This window comes from Diospyros lotus, chromosome 9 (genome assembly GCF_014633365.1).
Source record: "Diospyros lotus cultivar Yz01 chromosome 9, ASM1463336v1, whole genome shotgun sequence".
Lineage (NCBI taxonomy): Eukaryota > Viridiplantae > Streptophyta > Magnoliopsida > Ericales > Ebenaceae > Diospyros > Diospyros lotus.
In genome coordinates, this window is record NC_068346.1 from 8660729 (window position 1) to 8687689 (window position 26961).

At 33.6% G+C, this 26961-nt stretch overlaps 1 protein-coding gene across 1 annotated transcript; it reads right to left on the reverse strand.

Moving 5' to 3' along the window:
* Positions 1 to 17474: 17474 nt before the first annotated feature.
* Positions 17475 to 19647, reverse strand: LOC127810342 (cytochrome P450 CYP749A22-like). The gene is made up of 4 exons (XM_052349772.1): positions 19300 to 19647; positions 18745 to 19201; positions 18260 to 18647; positions 17475 to 18111 (listed from the first exon to the last, which is right to left on the reverse strand). Exons 1-4 carry the CDS (start codon positions 19565 to 19567, stop codon positions 17683 to 17685), a joined length of 1542 nt encoding a protein of 513 aa, XP_052205732.1. The 5' UTR covers positions 19568 to 19647; the 3' UTR covers positions 17475 to 17682.
* Positions 19648 to 26961: the final 7314 nt, after the last annotated feature.

The window sequence follows — 26961 nt, forward strand, 5'->3', positions numbered from 1 at the left end:
CAGCCAAAGGGGCGATGGGATGCTACTATTCCAAGATCGGATTTGTGTACCAGATGATGCGGAGATCAGGAACGAGATTTTGGCAGAGGCTCATAAGTCCCGCTATACGATTCACCCCGGCACGACGAAGATGTATCAGAATCTACGGAGGCAGTTTTGGTGGGATGGTTTGAAGAGAGATGTGGCAAGATATGTATCCCAGTGTGCAGTGTGCCAGCAGGTTAAGGCAGAACATCAAAAACCAGCAGGTCTCCTACGGTCGTTGCCCATTCCAGAGTGGAAGTGGGATAACATATCCATGGACTTCGTGTCAGGGCTACCAAGAACAGCGAAGGGGTGCGATGCTATTTGGGTGATAGTAGACCGTTTGACGAAATCAGCCCATTTCCTACCGATTAAGAAGACTTACCGTTTGAACCACCTTGCGAAGTTATATGTGGAGGAAGTGGTGAGATTACATGGAGTTCCCTCTAGTATCGTGTCGGATCGGGACCCTCGATTTACTTCACACTTTTGGGGAGCGTTGCAAGATGCTTTGGGGACGAAGCTAAAGTTTAGTACCGCGTTCCACCCTCAGACAGATGGACAGTCAGAGAGGACCATCCAGACATTAGAGGACATGTTGAGGGCATGTGTGTTGGATTTCCATGGTAGTTGGGATGATCATCTGCCACTAGTAGAATTCGCTTACAACAACAGTCACCACTCTAGTATTGGTATGCCGCCTTATGAGGCACTTTACGGCAGACCGTGTAGATCACCCATTTGTTGGGAGGAGATTGGAGACAGAGCATTATTGGGGCCAGAGATTGTTGAGCAGACATCAGAAAAGATTCGGATTATCAGGGCTAGAATGAAGGTCGCACAGGACCGACAAAAGAGCTATGCGGATAAAAGACGTCGAGACTTGGAGTTCTCAGCTGGGGACCACGTATGGCTGAGAGTGATGCCCATAAAGGGCGTACGCAGATTTGGGGTGTCGGGGAAGCTTAGTCCTCGCTATATTGGACCGTTTGAAATCTTGGAACGAGTTGGCCCTTTGGCCTATAGGTTGGCCTTGCCACCACAGTTAGCTGGCGTTCATAATGTCTTCCATGTGTCCATGTTAAGGAAGTACGTGCCGGATCCCCAGCATATCATCGACTATCAGACTATAGAAGTCAAGGAGGATGTCACATACGAGGAGAAACCTGTTAGTATTTTGGAGCGGAAAGAGAAAGTGCTACGAAATCGATCGATTCCATTTGTTAAAATTCAGTGGCAGCGTCACTCTTTAGATGAGGCTACCTGGGAGCGCGAGGAGGAGATGAGGTGTCTTTTCCCCCAGTTATTCGAGTGACCAGACAGGAATTTGGGGACCAAATTCTTTGAAGGAGGGGAGAAACTGTAACGACCCATTATTGGGTTTAGAATTTTAGAATGATATATTAACTTATTTTAGTTATTTTATATAAGTTGAGCAAATTTGATTCTTAATGTTGAAATAGATCTATGGGCTTGTATGTATGAGTTTAAATTAAATGGATGGGATAATGAGTTGGGCTTCAATTTATTTAAGGCAAGTGGGCTAAGAGTTGGGCTTGGGCCTTTAAGGAAATAGAAGATGGGCCATTTATTGGGCTTAAGCCCAATACAAAAAAAAAAAAAAAAAAAAAAAAAAAAAAAAACCATCTACACATCATTATTTCCCAACCCCCATTTCTTTTTCTTCTTTCACCTTTTCTTTCACTTCTTCTTTATTTTTTTCACTCCCTCTTTTACTTCTCCTTTCTTCTTTCACTCCTCCTTTTACTTCTTCTTTTTCCTTTACTCCTACTTTCTTCTTTCACTTCTTCTTTTACACCTTCTTTTTCTTCATCTTTATTTCCTTTTCTTCTTCTCCCTCCCGACTTCTTCTTCTTCTTCTTCTTATTCTATTCTTCTTCTTCTTCTCCTTCCTCTTCTTCTTCCTCATTTGATACGCATTCTTTTTTCTCCTCTACTGCTTCTATTCTGTTAAATTTTCTGTGGCAATTGGAGCTTCTGTGCGGGTGCTTCATCTTGATTTATTCATCCTCAGGCAAGTATCCCTTCTTCTTCTTCTTTTATTTTTCTCCCCTTCCATGTATAGCATTTCTATTAATTTTTTTTTATCTACATAGTATAAAAATTCCTAAATATTGTGAGTCTATTTGATGTCTCAAAAGGGGTTTGATTCACCCCAATATTATTCTGTGAATGGCATTTTTCGCCTCCATTATGATGGGAGTTTGTTCACCTTCATTGCTCATTGTAGTATATTTATTGGTATATCTTATATGTGAATGATGTCTGGATAATTAATGTCTATACCCGAATGTCCCATGAAATTGTGGAAAAATATCAAGTTAATGTGTGAAAAATTCGGATGCTATAGTACCATACAGTACCTATACAGTATCTCGATACAGTACCTATACAGTATCTCAATACAGTATCTCGATACAGTACCATACAGTACCTATACAGTATCTCGATACAATACCATATAGTATCTCGCTATAGTATAATACCGTATTCGTACAGTATACATACAGTATCTTGATACAGTACCTATACAGTATCTCAATACAGTACCATACAGTACCTATACAATATCTCAATACAGTACCTATATAGTATCTCGATACAGTACCATACAGTACCTATACAGTATTTCGATACAATACCATATAGTACCTCGCTATAGTATAATACCGTATTCGTACAGTATACATACAGTATCTTGCTACAGTACCATACCGTATCCGTATAGTACCCCGCTACAGTACCCATCCGAAAATTTTTATTAATATTAATTAAACATTTACTTAATGTATTAGAGCGATTGTATGGTGGAAAAATAACAATTTTTGCCATAACATTCTTCAATGGTATTAAATGTATATTGAGAACGAGAATTTAAATTTTACATTGCTGGTAAATGCATACATGATGCATACATGTACATGATGCTCATATATATATATGTTCTTAGCGCACTTATTATTTTGCGCGGAAATAAAGGGTACCCTAGGAGCGCCTGACGCGGGACGAGGTGGCCATAGCCCGGCAGGTTGTGCTCAATACATTATGTGTTGATTTACTGATATGATGATTAACGCATATTTTGCATCGTGGCTTATGAGCCTATGGGACTTATACTTATGATGTATGCACTTGTATGATTATACATGAACAAAAATTTGAAATTTATAATTCTATGAGATATGATTTCCGACTTCTATAATCGAATATTGATATGAAGTTGTTGTACACTCCTCTCGGTATCATCATGATTTCTCTTTCTTCATACTGCTCCTTTGTACTAGAACTTGCTGAGCCTTGTGGCTCACTTGATCTTCTTATGCCATTCCAGGTAAAGGTAAAGCAGTCATTAAGGGCGAGTCCAGTGGGACTACAACCCAAGGGTAGTGGTGTACAGAGGCACTCAACTCGGAGATCCTAGTTGCGTTTTGGTGAGGAAGATTGATGAGATTTTAAATTGTTGTTTTACATTAGAGCCTCATATTCGGTTTGTATGGCCTAAGAGCCTAGATGTATCAACATTGGTTTGTAACGAAAGTTATTGATATTCCGCTGCGTGAAAATAGATAAATGTGTGTGTTTATTATGAGGTATTGTTCTATATCATCCTTGTGATGACCTCCTTTCGAATGTCCTATGCTAGCAGGCACATTCGAGAGTGGGCCCTTACACTTAATGGTTGTTCATTGGTACTTCTTTAACAGTTTATTCATCTCTTTGTTAACTCTTAACTAAAGGTGTGCATTAAGTTATAACCGAACCGAACCGTCCGATTTTAGCTAATCAAACCAAATTATCCCTAAGCATATAATCGAATCAAATTGAAATGACTCACTAATCGAAATAACCGAAACAGAATTAATTGATTTTGACTTTGACTTAACCGAACCGAAAACCTACCCAAAAGCCAAACCAAACCAAACCAAACTTAACCGAATTTAAACAAAAAGCATCTAAACAAAAAACCAATTAAACTGACTATCAAAATTTTTTAACCAAACTGCACCTAGTCCACATGGCAGAGTATATATTTCTACCTGAAGCTAAATACACATATACAATGTCAAAGAGACACAATTAATCCATCTCCTTCTGGACCATCCAAGACAAAGCAATTCGCTGGGCAGACAACATAATAAAGTAAACTAGATTTAATTTTTTGAAATGCTGTAAGTAAACCAGATCCTAATTCTTGAAATGCATTAAATGATAGCTACACTCCCTTAAATCAATTAGATATGTATAATTACAATAATCCCAATGCACCAGAAACACCTAGATGCTATAGTTTATCTATCCTCATTACTGCAATAGAACATAAAAACTTTTGCCTTGATTTCCAGAATCAAAGTAAGTTGCTAACTCAAAATCATATTCCCAACAAAATAAAACAAGGTAGAAGACAAACCTGATGTCTTAAAAGAGGCACTGACAAAACACCATCTGGTGGAGTAGCTTCTGTTTTTGGTTGAGAAAGATCCTGCAATGCAAGCAACCAGTCTAATAAAAAGTTCGGCAATCAAAAATGATAGAAGTAATATATAGTTGTAGGTGACAAAACTCGTAAAAATCAAACAAACTTGAAGAAGCACAGTAATGTGGGGTTTGGTGGGGATTGCTGGAAATAGATGCACACCAAGAGAAGATGATTGGATGGACAAGGTACTTATTGGTTGGATGGTTTTCTAACTTGATCAGTTTATTCATATATTTAAAGAAAGCAATGAAAATATACTACTGTTTCTAGGGAATGGAAAGATATATGCAAGAAATTTAAATGTTCCAGTTTTCAATATCCAAAGCTCCTATATATGTAGTAGTGGATCATAAATTATGAAAGAAAACCCTATGAAATTTCTTTCCTACCTCCATACACATGACACATTCTGTAAGGTAATAATAATATTCTAGCTCCATCAATTGGCACCAACAGGGACATTAATCTAAGTATCATTAGAAAATAAAATTCTTTAGTTTGACTTCTTTGGGGGCACACAATAAATTATCAATAAGCACATAACTAGCAATAATAAGGGGTAGTAACTGAAAACAAATTTGTTTAAAACTTACAAATTGTCAAGGAGCAACTTAACAGCCACGGAAGTCCCATTTAGTTCCCATACCTGCAAATATTCAGAGTTTAAATACCTAGAATAACAAAATATTACAAATGTATACACATGTAAAATTGATATACCCAGTACTTTGAAATGAGATCCTCCAATCATATGCAGCCATGCTGCACATGTTTTTCTCCTCATATCCTAGGCGTGCCAAATTTTTCTATTATAACTTTCCAAACAAAAATAAGCAATAACAGCTTTAGAACTACCTAAGGAATAACCAAAAATAAGCAACAATCATGCCCCTAGGCTAAGGAAGAGTTGTAAAGTTATGCTAGAGACTATCAGTGGGATCAATTTTTGGGGGAAGCAAAAAAATTTGTATATTTTTAAGAGTGGTTCTTGGTAAGTGCCCGTGAACGTAACTTCAAAAAAAAAAAAAAAAATCCTAGTTATGCAGGCATATCCCTAATTTACCTCCCTCCTAATGACCCTGGGACGAGTTCGATGGGAGCACGAGTAATAGCGCGTAATCTAAAAAAAAAAAAACAACAATCATAAGGAAATTTTATTTTCCATACCTGTCAGTCTGGCGAAAGAGCTGGAGAATTTTCACTAAGTTTGTTGTTTAGTTTTCTTTTTAAACCTTCAATCTCTAGAATATTAACAAATGACTTGTTAAAATATTAAAGAAGATAAATTTCAGCAATAATGGAGAAGTGGGATAAGATATCAAGAATTCATACCTATTAGGCTGTTAAAGAACTAAAAATTTGGCACATGTGGCTATGGAGGAGCTGAACTAAAATGCCATACATGCTTTATTCTAAATCTATAAAATAATACAATAAACATATATTAACTAATGCATTCAACACTTTAAAACAAATATTGAAATATTGAAAGGCTCAAATATTATTACTTACAAATGCTTGGGTCTTCAAAATCTAAATTTCTATAAGTGTCGGGCTATCAACGATAATCTTTGTCAATTCTAAAAACAATATACAAAATTAATTAAATAATTTCAAAGTAACAAGTATTAAACAATTTTTTTTAAAAAAAAAATAACAATGAGTTTACATTCTTCAAGTTGTTTAACATAATTCAAATTTTTTTTAACATTCATTGGGGGTGGTAGATGACTAAAACCAATTTTGCGTACAAATCAGATTTTCAACTACTTTAAGAGAGAAAAAACTCCTAAATAGATCCAGTACTCGACCCCGAGTGCTGAAGGCAGAATCGAACACAACAGTAGAAACTAGAATTGTCAACACATCCTGAGCCATAGAAGATAGAATAGGAAAACGATGACAATTAGTTTTCCACCAATTCAAAATACCAAAGTCATTAGTTTTCTTCTTACACACTTCACTTAAATATTTATCCAATTCTAAAGGCACAGTTGTAGACCCATTACCACTGGTAAACTTATACCTTTTGAAGTTTAGTCTGTCAGATTTTTCCTTCTCGACATTCTCCACAACAGGTGGACTAAACACTTGAGACGATTCTCTTGCTTCACCTTGAGGTGCCAATTTTTTTTTTTTTTATATTCTTCATATAAAGCATATACAGCATTTTTTAAGGACAAAACTATAACAACCATTTTCTTACCTAAATACATCTCCTGAAGTGCATACCCCATAAACTCTAACTTGTGCCTAGGATCAAGCACCACAGCAGTGTAAAGCAGGTGATTTATTTTTTCCAGATCCCCCTAATATTTATCAAACTTTTCTTTCATTTTTTCGGTTATCTCACTCAAAAATCAAACACTTGTAGCAATCAAGATACGCCAAATTCTTTAACGTCAATCAAACACTTCAATCTATTAAAAGAAACTTTGCATTTTCTCAAAGTACCCTAAAAATTCTTGGGTGACCTTTAACATAATGTCAGATTATTTAGGGAAGGTTTTTGAGAAAATTCATAACTAATTGTAGAAAAATCATTTTTCCATGATTCTTATGCTAAAATTCCCAAGAGACGTTCTAGTTTCTAATAAAAATATAATACAGTGCATGACTCACTGTTAACAGTAACATCACAATACGTTTCAACAACAAATACCTTAAAACTACAAATGACAGTCTTCTAACAAGCTTCAATAGTCAAAATACCCTCGCAAACATTCAAAAATGATGGAGATGCAACCATAAAGTTCACAACCTCAGTAAGTCCAAACATACAAACTGTGAAATCCAACCCTCAACCATATTCTCCACATTTTCAATGTCTCTATGACCAACAACATTTGAATTTTCAAAAACAATTGCCCTAACCCTAGATATTCTCGTCTTGAACTCTTACACATTGATCTCTTATTGGGTGTGACCCTAATCTTAAGCATTCTCATCTTTGGATGCCACACTAGTCTTTATTGATGATAGCCCTAACCTCAAGCAATCACATCTCAAGATCTCACACACATAGTCCTAACATCCCCCCATGACATTTATACAAAATAAAGATGCAATAATGCACCAAATAAGCAAACTAACAATATGTCATGCTAATGAATGCCCTATGCATTTTGAAAATGGGGTGGAGGACTTGCCAAGATGAGTTTAGAGCTGGAACATCGCAAACTAATGAGTTTCCCACCTTTAAAACAAAATTAAGAACCCAACAATAGACTTAGATTATTCTCTTATCTAATCATGATAATCATTAATTAGTTTATTTGTAACGCCCCGTATTCCGAGCGCGTTATAACTCATAACAATTTTGGGATAATTTTTTTTTTATATATACTACTAAAATTAAGACTAAACCATATCATTGTTCTTATCCATCCCAAAATTTTCATTCATTTATCTCTAAGGAGAATCATCATAAATATCAAATGTGGAAGCTAAAATTGAACCTAACATCATAACATTAATCATAAATCAGTTCTTACATCACGAGAACATAAATTTCTCAACATGACTTAATACATAACATAAGTTCTCAACTAACATTAACCCTAAATAGGATTCTACATCATCATTTCTCAAAATGTTCAGAATTCGAAGTAGCAGAACTTCAATACATGAGCTACATAACATACATTCAACTCATCACACAACTCATCATGCACTTTACTAAGTGCCATTTCATGCCTCATTCATCCTCGTTTATGCTACAATCTCCATCTGGAACATTTGAATATTCCAGGGGTAAAGCCTAAGTTAGATGATGAATCATCTAAGTAAGAGAACAAAACATTTAATACTCATGTATGTATGCAATGCACTTAACATCATGACTCTCATTTTTGGGTCGACTGTACCTTAAGATTACCCGCTATTTTTCAAGTCTCCCTGCCAGACCGGGGTGTATGGGTGCACCATTGGCAAAGTAACGGAGTCAGTACCTAATCCCAAACCCATGGAACGTATGACCGTGAATCTCATCATGCTCATATGCATATTTCATAAATCAAAACATGTAAATGCAATCTACATGACATACTTACATCAAGGCTTGACAACATGATAAAATCATTTTACATAAAATCGAATTTTGGGTTGAACCACCTACAAACCAAGTATTTTCATAAAACTAAATCCAATTAGGAAGTACCACTTACCTTCTCAAGCTGAACGAGCAACCTCGATACTCACACGCGTGTCTCAAAATATGTGCATCACCTCGATTTCCATGCCAACCTCAAAATTCGCACAAGTCACTTCAACTTAAGCCTCAAAGCACCCTAATCATCATATTTATTTAAATAAGTATTAAAACCTATTTTTCAATAATTTCTTTCATTTTATTTCTATTTTCTTCCATTTTCCCTTCTAAAAATTTAAATAAATACCTTCGGGTTTATTTTCTCCAATATTTTTCCACAACAATTCATTAAAGTCTAAGAACATCAGAGGAAAATTACTGGACTTACCTCAAACCCTCGTTTGTATGAAAAATGAGGCTGTTTGGTGTAAAAATCGAGACATCAGGAAAGCCAAATCCAAATCTTTTTGCACAAACCCCCGTAAAATAATTTTCTTAATTTTTTAACAATTTTTACAGAATTTTTGGACGATTCATGCGCCCGCAAGCGCCTAGGGCGACTGGTGGCGCTTGAAGGCCAGCGCATGGTCAGCACGAGCCGGTCGTCTTCTCCGACGATGGCCATGCCGGCGATGCTGGTTTCTTCCACCCCTCGAAAGCCCTCATTTAGTCAATCAACATGGTGCTTCTTGTGCCTCAAAATGAGCTTTGGAAGGGCTCCGATTTGCTGGCTAAAGGCTCGGCCCGACCGTTCTCTTCCCAACTCCGACGAAGCTCGAAACACCATCAAACCTTCACCAAAATGCTTCTAACTTCCCAGAAACCATCCTTAGGCTATGGGCAACAAAAGCCCTTTATTCTCCTTACCCAATTTGTTCGTTAAAGCCCTCAATTTGAAGCTTCATTTCTTGAATTTTTTTGCTTTCATGTACTCCTATTTATAGGGATCTTCGATGCTTCAAATGCCCGATATCAGCAAATCCATGAGCCTTAGAGCATATACCTGCCCTAGATCGACCTTCAAGCGGCCTTAACTGACCAAAAATCCCACTTGTAGGTGCGTGACAAACCGACCAATTTTTTGGTCAGATTTTTCTTCAAATCCGACCACCCTGGTGGCCGTTGTCGGTCATGATTTGACCCAAATGAGTCTCTGGCCATTGCTCATGGGTTCCCCATGGCCAATTTGGCCAAGTGGAATGGCTGGTCAGCCATTGCTGCTTTGGAAGTTTTTTAAAATTACACTTTGGCCTCTCAAACTTTAATTTTCTCACTTTGGCCCTTTTCACTTAGCCCCTTAATTTTGCATTATTGCACTTAATACCCTCAAGTCCTAAAACATTCATTTGACCCCCAAAAATTCCAAAAAAACATCATTTCAACCTCCCTCCAGCAATTTCAAAAAACTGCACTTAGGCCCGATTCTTCGTTTTGGCCTCAAACCCTTTCATTTCTTCCTAAAACCACTGAAGGGTTGTTTCTTATGAAAAACAGAAGCCCCCTCAAGTTTCCATTGACTTCTCGGAAGTCCCCTATAACAATTCGGTTTTGCAGCCTAAATGGTAGCTGCATTTTAGCTATACCGAAAATTGTTCCGAATCCAATTTCTTTCAATACCATAAATCATGCCTCAAAATGCTCGACAAAATCGCATCATTTTCCTTACATATCTCGGCTCTAGGGCACTCCTTATAGTCGATTCGGTACTTATAACTGTTGTCAAATCAAATTTTCGGTATTCTAAACTTACTTAAATTACGTGGTAACCTCATGAAAATATGAGTTCTTACATTATTACCCAGAGGAACTCATACCATTTTAGGTCCATAGTATGATTTCCTTTTTATAGGACAATTATATGCCATGTGACCTAATTTATAACAATAATTACATTTCTTATGAAAAGAATTATGATTTCAAGAAATGTCTTTTTTGTCTTTTTTTTTTTTTTTAGAATTTTCTTTTAAAACAAAATGTTCATGAGCCAATTTTTTAAAGGAATTTAATTGAACATCATGAAACTCTTTTTGTAAAAATGCTTTGTTGGAAGCTGCTAAAGATTTATTTTCATTTTTAAGACTTCCAACTCTTTTGTTAGTGTGTGCAACTGATTTTGAAAGACTTTTTTTTTTTCAAAGAAATATTTTCAAATTTAGCATTTAGCTCATTGAAAGCATTTAGCAATTTTTCATATGACAATGAATCATGGGATTCAATATTATTATTCAATGTACTATCCTCATGATCACTGCTAATAATGAGAATAAGTGTAAAAGTAGAGTTTACCTCATATTCTTCACTTTCTTTAAGCACGTATTGGAGTCCGTGCTTTCACAAGAGTTGTCTTCCATTTCCTTCGTTTGTTGATGATTTGAATGATCTTTCACATTTCAAGCTTTCATCAACACTTTTTCAAATTTTGTTAGAAAGATATATTAAATCAAAAATATTCAATATATTCTTAGCATTTAAACATTTAGAAATTTGACATAAATGTTTTCATGTAAAGCATGTTAGTGGTAGTGCCTTAATTTTAGATTTAGATGACATCTAGTATGTACCGAAACTAAATCATAATCTTGCAAACTAATTAAATGGTCATATCTTCATTCATAACTCTTCAATTGTATATGAATGAGTTTTTAGATATCCTGCTGATCTTATTCTTAAACTGTTAAGAATATGTGACAAAGATCTATAACACAATATTTTTTAAAGTGATTCATAATTTTAAAATTTCTCAAAATTGGACTATGACTAATCGATTATGGATTAACACATGAACTATTACTTTTGATTGGTATGAAATACTAATGATAAAAGATGGTAAGTCACATGCCATATTGCATATGTGGTCTCTTAACACTACAAGAAAAATCAGTTTTAGTGACGGAAAAATTCGTCACTAAAAACATAAAAATCGTCACAAAATTTTTCTGTGATGGGTTTAGTGACGGGATAACGAACCGTCATAAAAAGGGGCGTGACAGAATTTTAGTGATGGAGTAAGGGTAACCCGTCGCAAATTTGTGACGGGAGAGCAATTTCGTCATAGATTTGTGACGGGACACCCATCACAAATCTGTGACGGGGTAGTACTGTCCGTCACAGATCTATGACGGCCAACACTTCCGTCACAAATTTTTTTAAATAAAAAAAATTAATATTAAAAAAATAATTTTATTTAAAATAATATTAAATAAATAATTTTATTTAAAAATAATAAAACTAAAACGAACAATCTGCGACGGGCTCTGTGATGGTAGTACCCCGTCACAGATCTGTGACGGGCACTACCTCGTCACAAATTTTCTTAAATAAAAAAAAATATTAAATAAATAATTTTTAATATTAAAAAAATATTAAATAAATAATTTTTAATATTAAAAAAATATTAAATAAATAATTTTCAATATTAAAAAAATATTAAATAAATAAAATTAATACGGCCAATCTGCCTGTCCCGACGTAGATATTTTTAAATAAAAAAATAATTTAAAAAAAAATATTAAAATTAATATTAATATTTTAAATCAATAATATATTTTTACGAAATTAATATATTTTTAATTTCAAAAAATATATTTTTAATTTTTAAATTTATAAAATTAATATTTATTAAAATTAAAATTAAAATTAATATTTTCTTTTATAAGAATAAAAAAATTTAAACTAACAAGAATTTTTTTTTAAAATTTAAATAAAATATTAAAAGAAAATTAATATTACCCACATTCACATTAAAAATAAAACAAATTTAACATTAAAAAGAAAATTAATATTAATATTACCCACGTTTACATAAAAAATATTACTCATTAGTGTACTTATGTGAAATTTTAAATAAAAATATTAAAATCCATTAGTGTACTTATTTTATTTTATAACAATAAATTATATTACTCATTAATAGTATTTTATTTTTAATATTGTATTTCTTATATATTTGAATTTAAATATTTATCTAATTTATTTCTCATGTAATTTTTAATTTTTAGTGTTTTATTTTAAATAAAAAAATTAAAATTTATACCTTTTTAAATTCTATTTTAATTTTTAAAATAATTATCTAATTTATTTCATACATTATTTTAAATATTCTAATTTTACAAATTTACTATTTTTAATGTTTTAAATAGGAATTTTTTAATTTTTAATGTCTATATTTAATCTTATGGCAATAAAATATATGTTTTCATAAATATTGTATTTACTTTTAGTATTTTATTTTTTACGTATTTTATTTAAAATTACAGTATTTTAAATTATAAATCTGTTTTAAATTAAAAATAAAAAATAAATGTTATTAATACCATTACAAAACAAAATAACTAAAGAAATAATTTATAAACAATTAATAAAGTTCACATTTTAATTTCTAAACATTACAAATAATATAAACAATTAAAATACACCTAAACTAATTAAAATAAAATAATCATTAAACTCAACATACATACTAAACACAAAAATAAATTAATTATTAAACTAAACTAACGCAATTTAAACTTTTATTTCCTTTACTACTTAAACAATTATTCAAATTTTGATTTGTTACATTTTTTATTTTATTTTCATCAAGTTATTAAAAATATTATGGTTAAATTTATTATTATAAAAACTAATATATTTTTCACGATAAATTATACTATTAAACTAACACAACTAAATTATACTATTAAACTAAACTAACACAAATAACTACAACTAAAATAACATAAAATAATTAAAATTAAAACAAACTAAAAACTACAAAATAATTACTTATCTTCACTGATGAGCACCGCAAAGAGAGAAAACTGAAAGAGTGAGAGAGATGAGGTGAAATGGGAGAGACGGCTCGTTCGGAGTGCGGAAGAAGGGGGGGCATTTTAAAGAAAAATCTGTGACGGGGTTGACATGTCCCGTCGTAGTTTTGCGACGGGACATGTCAGCCCCGTCACAGTTTTACAACGGGACTGACAGTCCAGTCACAAAACTGCAACGGGACTGTCAGCCCCGTCACAGTTTTGCGACAGGGTGTCAGTCCCGTCACAGAACTACGACGGGACTGACATGTCCCGTCGTAGTTCTGTGACAAGACAGCTTGGACCCGTCGCAGAAATGCGACGGGACAATGTATCCCGTTGCTGATTTGCAATGGGATACGCCATCCCGTCATTGATTTGAGACGGAAATAGCTATCTCGTCGCAATTTTGTGACGGTAATTTCAAACCGTCACTAAACCTCTTTAGTGATGGCTTTCCATCACTGAATCTGTCACAAATTAGTGACGGGAGCATCCCCGTCACAAAATCCGTCACTAAAACTGATTTTTCTTATAGTGTAAGGAGTTTAATGCAAGACAAGAAGAGGGTCGTAGCCTATTGACAAGCAAAAGAACAGCCATTGATCGTCAAAAACAAGAAGGGGAAAAGGTAACATCAAAACGGGGGAGTCTAAGGGGAAATTAAATAATGCTTTTGGGAGGTAATTAATCAATTATATTGTTGCAGTTGTTTAAATCCAATTGTAAGGCCCAACTTTTGGGCCTTATGTTAAGAAGGCCCAAGAAGAGCCAACCAGGCCCATATGGCTATATAAAAGCCTTAGGATTCCCATTTCTTCCCCCATCTTCTTCTTTGTTATTTCAATCACTTTCTCTCTCTCTCTCTCTCTCTCTCACACACACACACACACACATTTTCTCTTCTAAAAAGTTTTGTAAATCACCGATCTTGCAAATCGGACCGTTGGATCTTGAATTTGACCACATTATCACAGTGAAATCAACCCAAATCTACAACAAGGTAAGCTTTTTAGTTTTATTAGCTTTACTTTTAACATAGATTCATAAGAGGTGTATGTATATATGCGTGGGTTGGGTTGGTCGAGACTTTAAACTTAGATCTACAAAGATCTAATTATTAGATCTTGTTGGTTTTTGGGTGTGTTGGTCAATGGGGTTAAGGGTGTTGAGTGGTCACCTCGGATAGTTGGAAAATTCTTGTTGTAGTGGTTGGCGGCAACTGATAGTGTGTTTCTTAAATCTGGCCAAAAATTTAAAAGCTAGATCTACGAAAATTCAGCTGTTAGATTTAGCCCATTTTTGGATATATTAACCCTCTTGGCTAGGAGTTTCAAATGGTAGATTTTGATCTTCAGAATCATAGACCGGTGGTGGTCACCTGCGACCGCAACAACGAGACTGATTTAGGCTATTTTATTTTGGGATCTTGGGCCCGTTGTGGCAACCCATGGATTAGTCTAATCTTGGGTAACGTGATTTTCGTATTTATTTAATTCTCACGTAATTTGATGATTTTATTAGGCGACATTGATGTGCCCGAACCAAGAGGCGTTTGAGGGAATCCTGCATCTTCCATATTACTGTAAGTGGGTAAATCGTATTATGGTGGTATTTGTTGCATTCATATCGCTTAGTATTATAGTATTTTATACATACTATTCATGATTTCGTTCGTAAATTACATACGGGAAAATTGGAATCCATATTGTTCTATCTTGCGTATATTGACACCTGTGGTTGATTGCATGACTATTAATGTGGATTATCACTACAAAAAAATTGTTTTTTTGCGACGGTTTACAAAATTACTGTAAAACATGGTATTTTGCGGTCATTTTTTTTACATTTTGAAAATCGTCACAAAATTAAGAAAATAATTAAATAATTAAAAAATTAAATTAAATTTCGTGCTGCTAAATTTAAAAATAATTAAATAATTAAAATTAAAATAACATTTGCAACGATTTTTTAAAACCGTCGCAAAATTTATTAAAAATTTGAATTTAGCAGCAATTTTTGAGAAACCACCGCTAAATTCAAAGAATAATTAAATAATTCAAAATTAAAATTAAATCAATATTCTCGACAGTTTTGAAAAATCGTCGCTAAATTTATTAAAAAATTGAATTTAGCGGCGGTTTTTGAGAAATCGCAGCTAAATTTAAAAATAATTAAAATTAAAAGAATAAAATTAAAAAATTAAAATTAAATCGATATTTACGGCGATTTTGAAAAATCGCCGCTAAATTCAAAGAATAACTAAATAATTTAATATTAAAATTAAATTAACATTTGTTGCATAATTCATTAAAAAATTAAAAATTCCTTAAGAAAATAATTAAAAATTAAATTAATAAAAAATATAAAATCTTAAAAATAAATTTAAATTTAATCACAAAATTCATTAAAAAATTTAATTTAAAAAAAAAAGAAATTTAACATAATTTTAATAATTTTTAAAAAATATATAAAATCTTCTTTTTATTTTTTAATGAATTAATTTGTTTAATTTAACTCAATTAATTTATTTTAATTTATTCCTTTATTATTTTAAAAAATAATCAATCAATTAATGTTTTTTAATTTATATTAAAATATATAAAATATAATTATATAAAATAATGATTGTATTAGTATATAAATTATATGTGCGCATATAATACAAGGAGGCTTCGCAGATCAAGCGGTTTGTGCACGCGCGCGCATAGGGGAGGTCTGGGGATCGAAACTTGGGGTAGGGAAATGTTGGAATTAATTTCTAGCAACGCCACATGGCGCGCGCAAGCCAGCGCACGTGCGAGGAGGGCTCGGACGGCCAGGCGCGCGGCTGAGCCAGCTAAAATTAAAAAAGCGACAATTTTGAAATCGTCGCTAAAATTAAAAAAATATATTTTTTTATTTTTGTAGCGGTTTTGAAACCGCCACTAAATCACATATTTTGCGGCAGTTCTTAAACCGCCGCAAAAAATGTTACTTAGCAGTGGTTATTTCGGCAGTTGCTGAAAATCGCTGTTAAATGCTCCGCGACGGCTAGTTTAGCAGCGATTTTCAAAATCGTGCTAAATTACTTAGCGACTGTTAAAAATCGCTGCTAAAAGCCATTTTTTTTGTAGTATATGGATGGTAATACTCATATGTGAAATGTTGCATCCGACACTTGTTTATAAGCTAAAAGATGGTATAAGATGTGTATTTAAATGGAGTAACTATTAGAATCCTGTGTAGCTAACCATAGTAAGAGTTAGTTGTTGGTGCACCACGTCTATGTTAGGGTGTAAGATAGTCTATTCTAGATGGATATGAGATAGTCTGTCATCCATGTTTATGTACGTGTGAGATAGTCCACTTAAGTGGATCTTGGTGACGTAGAGATAGTCTCTATACTAAGGAAGTGAAATATGTAAATTTTGATTCTAAATTGTTTACTCCCAATGTGCATATTTATTCATCATCTCCTATTTGATATCATATATTACTTGGAATATCATGGCATGACGATCTATATTTGCTACATTGATTCTATATACAATGGAATCGTATACCATGACTCTTACTATTCAAAAATTTATGTCAACCTCATTCCACGAGGTTGTGCATAGAAAGGTTTAAAATTCTTTCTTATTGTGAATTGGCTATTGTAAGTAACGAGGAATTTTGGGCCGAAGGCACTTTGATTTTTGTGTATAAATGATGGTAGTATTTCTATAAATGATTTGAAATGTTTATATGTTATAGGAATATGGGTATTGCAAGTTTGCTATTCCCTATTGGGGCCTTCAGCTTCTTATAGATAGTGCCAATCACGATTGTCGGATTTGGATCGTGACACCAATGCAAGTAAAAGATGCACAACTTTGACCACTATTTTTCTATTCTAGAATCAGATTCCAGATCTGGATGTTAAGGGTTTGAAATTGGCTTTAGAATAATGATATTGCTGCTGAAATAGACTGGAATTAAAATATCAACTTTAATTGCTTAAGAGATCCATAATAATGGTATATATGCATGCGCGCCACCACAGTTTTGCAAATTTGCATTCCCATTTAACTTACTGAGGAGATCTTAACAGTACACTTAATACAGGATCATATTTCAAACAAGATCAAGCCCAATTTATATATACTAGAAATATAGAATTATATTATGCTGGAACGAATATAATGGTCAAAACACATTAAACATCCTTGCTGCCTTTCTCCCTTCCTCCAGCCAGCAGTGAGCCCTCTGATTGCTGATTATGAATTCGATTATTATACATAATAATAATAATGTTGTAGTCACAGTGCCTGGAGGATGACTGGAACTCCGTGTTGAGGCCGAACGGTGAGGACCTTAAGCGGCGAGTGAAGGTAGGACGGCGAGAGGGTGAACTTGTAACGCTGCAGAATCATAGAGAGGGCGATCTTCGCTTCCGTGGTGGCGAAGTTCATCCCCACGCAGAACCGAGGCCCGTAGCCGAATGGAAGAAACGTCATGGCATTGCCATTGGTGGCTTTGGCCACTCCCTCTGCGAATCTCTCCGGCTTGAATAGATGCACGTCCTCTCCCCATATCTTGGGATTGTGGTGCAGCGCTAGGGGTGGAATCAGCAAGTCAACGTTGGGTGGAAGAAGCAATTTCCCCAGTCTAACTTCCCTTTTCACTCTTCTTGCCACGTTCACAACAGGGGTATAAAGTCTCAAGGTCTCATTGATGATCATGCCCATCTATATGCATGCATAGAAGATCAAAGTTAAAGGTAGGTTGTGAAAAACACAAGCGATTAATTTGATTTGAATTTTGAAGCTGAGCTATATATATATATATATATATATATATGATGATGATGATGATGATGATGATGGATAGGCGTACTGTTTTCAATCTTGCAACGCCTTCCGGGGTCGGATTTTCCCGGCTGCCAAACGACTCGAGAACCTCCGTCCTGGCTTTGTCTTGCCAGTCGGTGTGGATTGCGAGGAGGAGAGCGGTCCAAGAAAGCAAGCTCGTGGTGGTGTCTTGTCCGCTGTTGTAGAATGTCTTACATTCGTCGATGATTTCCTGTTCGGTGACCCTCTTCTTCTGGTCCGGGTCGTGGCTGGCCCTTATAAGTGATCCTAGAAAATCACTTCCCGATTTGTTTTCATCATCTTCTCCAGGCTTCATCTGCTCTTCTCTTTTCTTTATGATATCTCTGATGGAGTCTTGAATTGCCTTGTCCAGTTTGTCCGCTTCAATGTCGTCCTCCGATTTCATGAATCTCCTGCGTTCCGAAATTAAAGTAAACAAAACAGAGTTATAGATCAACATAATGTATGCAATATCTTCTCTTGATTTCTTTGTGTGATTCGATTGTATACCCGATTAGCGGGAGGCCAACTTGAAACTGTTTGCGGGAAATAAGTTCCGCCAGCGTCTTCAACATGTCGAATATGTTCTCCCCTTCCTTGTAACTGCTTCCAAATGCCGTCCTCGAAATCACTTCGGACGTCAGAACTCTGAATTCTTCGTACATCTCTACCTGCTTCCCGTCCTGGTGTCGCCATCTCTGCAGCATAGCTTCGACGCTTGCAGTCATGGCGGGGATCATATGCTTCAAGCTCTCCGTGTAGAAGGCATGGTTGGCCAGCTTCCGCAGCTTCAGCCATTTTTCCCCTTTGCTCGACAGAATCCCCTCTCCGATCAGCTTCTTCACGTAGCTCGGAATATCGCCTCTCGGGTAGGCTCCCTCTTTGTCTGTCAGTATCTCCTTGATCAGCTCCGGCTCCGTCACAACCAGCTGCGGCTGAGGCCCAAACCAGTTGAGAAAATTGTTTCCTGCATCGCATGTTCCAATCCGATAATTAGCACATAATCATCATTAATTATGAATGCAGTTTAATTAATTAATCACATATATATGTAGTCTGACTGACCATAAAGCTTGATCCAAGTGTAGATGTGAGGCTGCATTCTGGGGAGTATGTCGTGAGACAGATCCATGGGCTTGTTCATGGCTTCCTTGGTCATGGCGATCATCTCTTTGGTGGTTCCGTAGAGGAGCTTATAGGAAGGCCCCTTCACTCCCTGCGATCTCAGCGCTTTCTCTACGCGCATTGGAGTCCACCATATCTTGTGCAGGAACCTGGCCACAGGGAAGAGAAGGCACAAGCAGCTCAGGCCAAGGACGACGATGAAGATCATGGCTGGCTGGCTTTATTTTATTTGCTCGTCCTTAATCCTTACAATTTCCTAGATATGGTGGAAAGAACCTGCAACTCTGCCTGCTGTATTTATAGTTGAGTTTAGACAACCGGAAAACAAAATCCTAATTTTATGCGATGTATTTAATTAGATGCTGGGATATGTCTGCTTGCGTTAATAAGCAAGTTTTGGAATATTGACTACGTACGATGACTAAGAAAGTTGCTCGGTAATTTAGATTCTGTGTAATTTAGATGCCCAGGCTTGGCTTATATATATATATATATATATATATGATAATGACAGGTTATATATGCTTATTCTGGTTGTTAATTATATGGACAAGGAAAGCAATTAAGAATTGAATATTTATTTATATTGAATTAATTAATTGCCAATCTGGTCATTTTGGTCGTATCGTCAACAACGAGAGAATAATCAAATGTTTTGATGTATTTCAAATTCTCGTAGGCATTGGTAGTTCAACTAATATCTTACTTTTCAAAAGTTGCGACCAGTTGAATTTAAACCCGAAACAACTATACCCCATGGGATCACTCATCAAATTATCACCCTACCCCTCACTGTGGGAGCTAAGCCTCAACAGAGGACTATCATGGAAGGTTTTATAATAGTTTGGGTCCCCAACAACTATAATGTTATGGAAAATTCTATTTGCAGCCAGAATTTTTGTTCTTCATAACTATATTTCAATATACTTAAAATATCCTCTTTTAAAAACTTATTTTTATCCATAGTCATTTTCTCTCTCAATCAACTACCCATCAATCATACGCGGCCACTCATCCATGCCGAAAATAATGTAGCAAAGAATGTCAGATACAATACAATCGAAAACAAAAAATGGATGAAAATATAGGAATAGAAGAACACACATATATATACAGACACACACATATATACACATCCTTGCACACACAAACATAAATATATATATACGCACACATACATACATATATATATATAGACAACAACCATAGTGGACATACCCGCCGACGGTGCCGACCTTCATGGCCCCTTGTACCCTGGGGTTCTAGGGCCATTAAGGATCCCTGAACCCCAAGGTTTGAGGACTTCCAAGGTGCTCCGAACCCTAGGGTTAGGGGGCTATGAAAGGCGGTTGCCACAATTGCCTTTCGTTCTCTACTCCGCCTCGTCGATGTCCTTCGAAAAAGCATTCTCTTCTTCGAAGCTAGAGATCTATATATATGTATCTGCCATGATGGTGGCGGTCATCGACGACCGCGATGTCGCCTCTAATTTTGTAGAGATGACCCATACCCACATAGTCGACTGGCAAACATAGGCCAACGATTTCATTTGTTGGGATTTGAGATGTGTTTCAGACTGTGGTAACTGTGTTTAGGAGATGTAATAAAAAAGAGTATTTTTGGAAAAATCTTTATATATATAAAACTATGATAGTTTTGAAAAAAGAAATTTGCCTCCAAAACTTGCTTTAATGATTTGCAATTAATACTTATTGCATTAATAATTTGTATTTTGTAATTTACATTAATAATTTAAATCTTTCAATTGCTTTGAAATAATAAGTAGTAATAAAATTTCTCTTCCAAAACTTGTATTAATGATTTGCAATTAATACTTATTGCATTAATAATTTGTATTTTGTTATTTGCATTAATAATTTAAATATTTCCATTGTTTTGAAATAATAAGTAATAATCAAATTTTTTCCCAAAACTTGCATTAATGATTTGTATTTAGTACTTATTGCATTAATAATTTATATTTTGTAATTTGCATTAATAATTTAAATATTTCAATTGTTTTGAAATAATATATACTAATTATTTTAAAATTAATAATGAATTTTAAATACACGAGTTTTTCAATACTAATAATGGGTTTTTCAATACAATATTATGTGAATATTAAATATTTAATTAATCCGTTAATCAATCAAAAATAGAATACAATATTATGTGAATATTAAATATTTAATTAATCCGTTAATCAATCAAAAATAGATACTATTTATGAGGAATATGAATAGACACTTAAACTATTAATTAAGTCACAGAAAATTATTTATTTATATAAAATTCTATCTTTATATAATATAATATTATATATAATATATAATATATAGTAGAATAGTATGCAAATATTTCTTCCCTCCAAAAATTTGCCAAACTATTTTTTACATCTAAAATTTGTATTAAACTTGGATGAATTTTTTAATGCTATTAGTTAATCAAAAATAAATATTTTCTGTTAAATTTTTTCATCAATTAATCCGTCAATCAATCAAAAATAAATACTATTTATGAGAAATATGAATAGACACTTAAAGTATTAACTAAGTCACGAAAAATTATCCATTAAATAAAATCTTATCTTTGTATAATATAATAATATATAATATATTATATTAAAGTATAATAGTTTGTAAATTTTTGTTCCTTCCAAAAATCTGTCAAACTGTTTTTTGTCTCTAAAATTTGTATTAAATTTACATGAATTTTATGAGAAATATTAATAGACAATTTAAACTATTAATTAAGTCATAGAAAATTATCCATTTATTTAAAATATTATATTTATTCTATATATATTTATATAATATTAAAATATGATAGTCAAACAAAGTATTTTTTCAAGTGTTAATCAATGGTGAATTTTTTCCCTCAAAAACTTGCATTAAATCAAATGTAGTGATTAATTAATTTAATAATTATATTATAGTATTGAAAATGTGATATCTTAACAAATTCATAAAAAATTATTTAAGGTTGTCAAATGCTAGGGTTTTTCAATGCTAATTAATATTTAAGGTATCACATTTTTAAGACTATGGAAGAAATCAAAATTCATATTTTTAAAATTTTGTTATTATTTAAAAAACTTATTCTTACTCATATTTAAGAGTTTTAATTTATACTTATAATTATAATATAATAAATAGTAAATAACAAAGCCTTTGGGTGGATATATTATAGATTTTAAAATCTTTATTTATAAATAAATATAATATAATAAATAAAAAAAATTATAAGCATTTTGTCAAGTGATTTACTTAATGTATTAATTATTCTTTAACACATTGAATTACAGTACATTGAATTTAAAAATGTTATTTATTAACATATTGAATAGCGAATAATTAATTAAACTTAAATTTTGATAAATGATTAAAGATTAAAAAATTATAATTATCAATTCTATTAAAATTATTTAAAATAATAAATTTATTTTTTTTACTTTTAAATTAAACTCTTTCGTATATCACACGGATTCACTACTAGTTTGGCTATAAAGAGCTATAACATGGCAACAAAAAAATAAAAAAAGAGAATATGAATTTTTAGTGGCTGTGAAGAGCAAAAATGATGGTTGTAAATAGAATTTCTCTAATGTTATTTTGGAAAGACTCACTTCACTCTAGAAGTTGTTGTGTCTATTTTTTCTCAAGTGCATTTGATTGCAAGCATGGAATTTGCATGGAAAGAAAATAAATTCTAAGAAATTCAATTGTCTAAAAATTATTTACATGAAAATTATCAATTGAAAGTGTTTGAATGATTTAATTTTCAACCTAAAAATTGGCATACTTTTTAATTTTTGATGTTTGATTACAATTTTATTTTCTATAGAATTATCTCCCCAAACCCACTTGTCTCTTCCCTGCCTCCCCCCATCACCAATGGCCGCTGCAACCATTGATTGTCGATCTTCACTACTCTCCGTTGATGGGCGGTGGTGGAAGAGGAAGCAACTGTATGGTAGGTAGGTTTTCCATTTCCATGGAAATGAAATCCAACCCCTTCCATGGGAAAATCAATTCTAACAAAAATGAGAATTGAGGGTCACGTGACTACAATATGAAAAATATTTTTTATAAAAATTTTGGCCAATCAAACACCCCAAAATCTGAAATTTTGATAGAAAATAGTCATTTTTCATAGAAAAGATGGCCAATCAAACATGTACTAAAGGTCAAATTCCTGACCCCAAAGGCATAGGGGTCATAATCAGAGATCATAACACGACAAGAGATTGCAACCACCATAAAACAATCAGAATTTAACACGTTTTTTTTTTGTCGTTTTGTAACAGTCACAAATATAGCCGTTGCGAAATATTTAGCGGCGATTTTCAGCAACTGCTGCAAAGTTATATTTTTTACAATAGTTCATAACATTTAACAATGATTCTGAAATTGCCACTGTTTCCGACACGCGCATGCGCATATGGCTTTCGACCATACCTTGTTGTGCGTGAGCCAGGCCGCCCTTACGCCATGTGGCAATGCTGAAATTTTGTTCTAATTGCTACCTTCCCCCAATTTCGATCTCAAGACTTTCCGTACGCGTGTGCGAGTGAAGCCAGCCGATCTACAAAGCCCTTATATATTAATCTAACCACTATTTTCTAGAATTACATTTTATATTTTTTAGTATAAATTTAAAAACTTAATTAATTGATTAAATTAAAAATATATTTTTTAAAAGAATAATGTAATAAATTAAAAATAAATTAATTGAATTAAATTAAATAAATTAATTGATTAAAAAATAAAATAAGAGTTAACATGTTTTTTAAAATTTATTTTATAAATTATCAAAATTTTATATTTTTTTAATATGAATATTAGATTATTTTCTAAAATTTTGCGACGGTTCTTCAAAATTGCTGCAAATGTTAATTTAATTTAATTTTTTAGTTATTAAATTATTTTTTAAATTTTGTGACGGTTCTTCGAAATCACCATAAATGTTAATTTAACTTTATTTTTTAATTATTAAATTATTTTCTAAATTTTGTGATAGTTTTTCAAAAATCATTGTAAAATTTGTTAAATTAATAGATTTTGCGACAGTTCTTAATCGTCGTAAATATTAATTTAATTTTTTTAATTATTAAATTATTTTTCTAAATTTTGTTATAATTTTTCAAAAATCGCCACAAAATTTAATTTTAAAATATAAAATTATTAAATTTTGTGATGGTTATTAAAACTACTGCAAAATGTTGAAGAAACCGTTGCAAAAAAACATATTTTACGATGATTTTTAAAATTGTCGCAAAATATCAATTTTGTAACATCCTGCATCGAGCGATGGTAAAGACCGGAACAACTTACTCTAATAGGCCTACGCGAACTTCCTAGGAGAGTTACCCATCCTTGGATTTCCCCAAGTCAAGCACGCTTAACCCTGGAGTTCTTTGCTTGCATTCAGCCTAAAAGGTATCCAGCTGGTGTTGTTTCCTTCCTTACTTATCCTCGATATATATTATTCTCCTCTAAGCTCCCGAGGTATTACATTCTCCCCCCCTTGAGCACATGACGTCCTCGTCATGCGACCTTACAACTGGTCCCAGACCTTCTCCCCTTTGGAGGCTGTCATCCTAGAAGCCTGTCAGGAGTCGCTCTTTGATCAGGCCTCGCACCCCGGTGCCACTCCCCACCCTCATTGGACCGCCTTCTCCAAGGGTCGGCTCTGATACCACCTGTAACATCCCGCATCGAGCAATAGGAAGGACCGGAATAACTTACTCTGATGGATCTACACGAACTTCCCATGGGGGTCACCCATCCTTGCATTTTCCCGTGTCAAGCACGCTTAACCCTAAAGTTCTTTGCTTACATTCAGTTCAAAAGATATCCAGCTGGTGTTGTTTTCTTTCTTACTTATCCTCAATATATACTATTCTCCTCTGGGCTCCTAGGGTATTACAGATTTTTTTATAGTGAACCTTCAATTTGAAAGGTTAATGGTATCTAAAGAGTACTAACATTTTCTCTTGCTCTAGTTGAGGACCTGATCCTAATGTCCATAGCTGAGACAAACCCTAAGAAATTTGTGAACCTCAAGTCTACTCTCTCCTCTAAAGTCACACATCACTCTTGTAGTTGCTTCGTGAATATTTGTATCTCTTCGCGTGGCAACCAGCCAACATGTCTAAAAGCCATTGAGAAGGAAGTCGATAAGCTTTTAGTAACAAGATTCATTAAAGAAGTTCATTGCTTAACTTGGGTGTCTAACATCATCCTAGTAAAGAAATGTAATAGCAATTAGAGGATGTGCATAGACTCTATTGATCTCAATAAAACTTCCCTAAAAGATCATTTTTTTATCCTAAAGATCAGCCAATTGGTAGATGTGACATCGAGTGACCAGCTTGTGAGCTTTAAGGATGTTTACTCTGGATATAACCAAGTTAGATGTTTTGAGATGACGAAGAACATACAACTTTTCTCATGGACCAAGGACTCTATTGTTATAAAGTCATGCCAATTAGTTTTAAAAACACGGAGCCACATACCAACGACTTGTAAACGCAATGTTAAGTCCCAAATAAGAAGAAATGGAAGTTTATGTCAATAACCTCATAGTGTAAAGGTTGAAGACCATGTTAATAACCTATGTGAAACCTTCGAAACACTCAAGTGATATGGAATGAAGCTAAACCCAAAGAAGTATGCTTTCGGGGTAACTTTGAGAAAATTGCTAGGACATATGGTGACTCATTTGGGAATAGAAGCAAATCCTGAAAAGATCAAGAGGATCCTCAACATGCCATAACCCAAAAATACCAAAGATATTTAATGCCTAACTAAGAGAATCACAACCCTCAAATGTTTCATATCACGATTAGTTAACATATATCTCTAATTTTTTTTTAGTTTTGAGGAAGATCGATTAATTGAATGAGCAATGCCAAAAACCGTTCAAAGACCTCAAGCAATACCTTACCTCTTCCCCCCTCCTTACTAAGCTGGAACTTGATGAGGAACTATTGTTGTATCTTTTAATAAGTGAATAAGTCATAAGTAGTGCATTAGTACGAGAATGTGGTAAGCACCAACGACCTATCTACTATATTAGTAAAGTATTTCATGGAGTCCCGACATTCCATCATAAAAAATCTTAGGCTTACCCTTTTGACATTAGCTCAATAAGGCATTATTTTCAAGCACACACTATGATCGTCTTAAAGAACATACCCCTCAAGAAAGTCCTCTAGAAATCAGATCTCATTAGAAGATTTCTAGAATAAATGGTTGAACTTGGTTAGTTTGGTATTCAATATGGGCCTCGACTATCAGTAAAATATCAAATCCTAACGAATTCCATGTCTGAACTAATTAGACCCAATTCAAGATACACAGGAAGAAAAGACAAACTCTAAAGTCTCGACCTAGTGGACTCTATACATTAGTAATGCATCAAGCAAGAAATGCAACGATACTGAGATATTGCTCAGGTAAATGACACCAAAGGTCACTAACTTTTTACCTATTTCTAAGTTGGTCACTAAACTTCAATTCATGGTCACTAATGTTTGATTTTTTTTCGCAATGTGGTCACATTTAGAATTTTTCGACGAAGTCCTCATCGGAGTTG

Coding starts and splice junctions, on each gene's coding strand:
- LOC127810342 (XM_052349772.1), bottom strand. CDS start 19,567: ATGATCTTCATCGTCGTCCTTGGCCTGAGCTGCTTGTGCCTTCTCTTC. Junction 19,202..19,299: donor CACTTGGATCAAGCTTTATG/GTCAGTCAGACT, acceptor CATGCGATGCAG/GAAACAATTTTCTCAACTGG. Junction 18,648..18,744: donor GTTGGCCTCCCGCTAATCGG/GTATACAATCGA, acceptor TTCGGAACGCAG/GAGATTCATGAAATCGGAGG.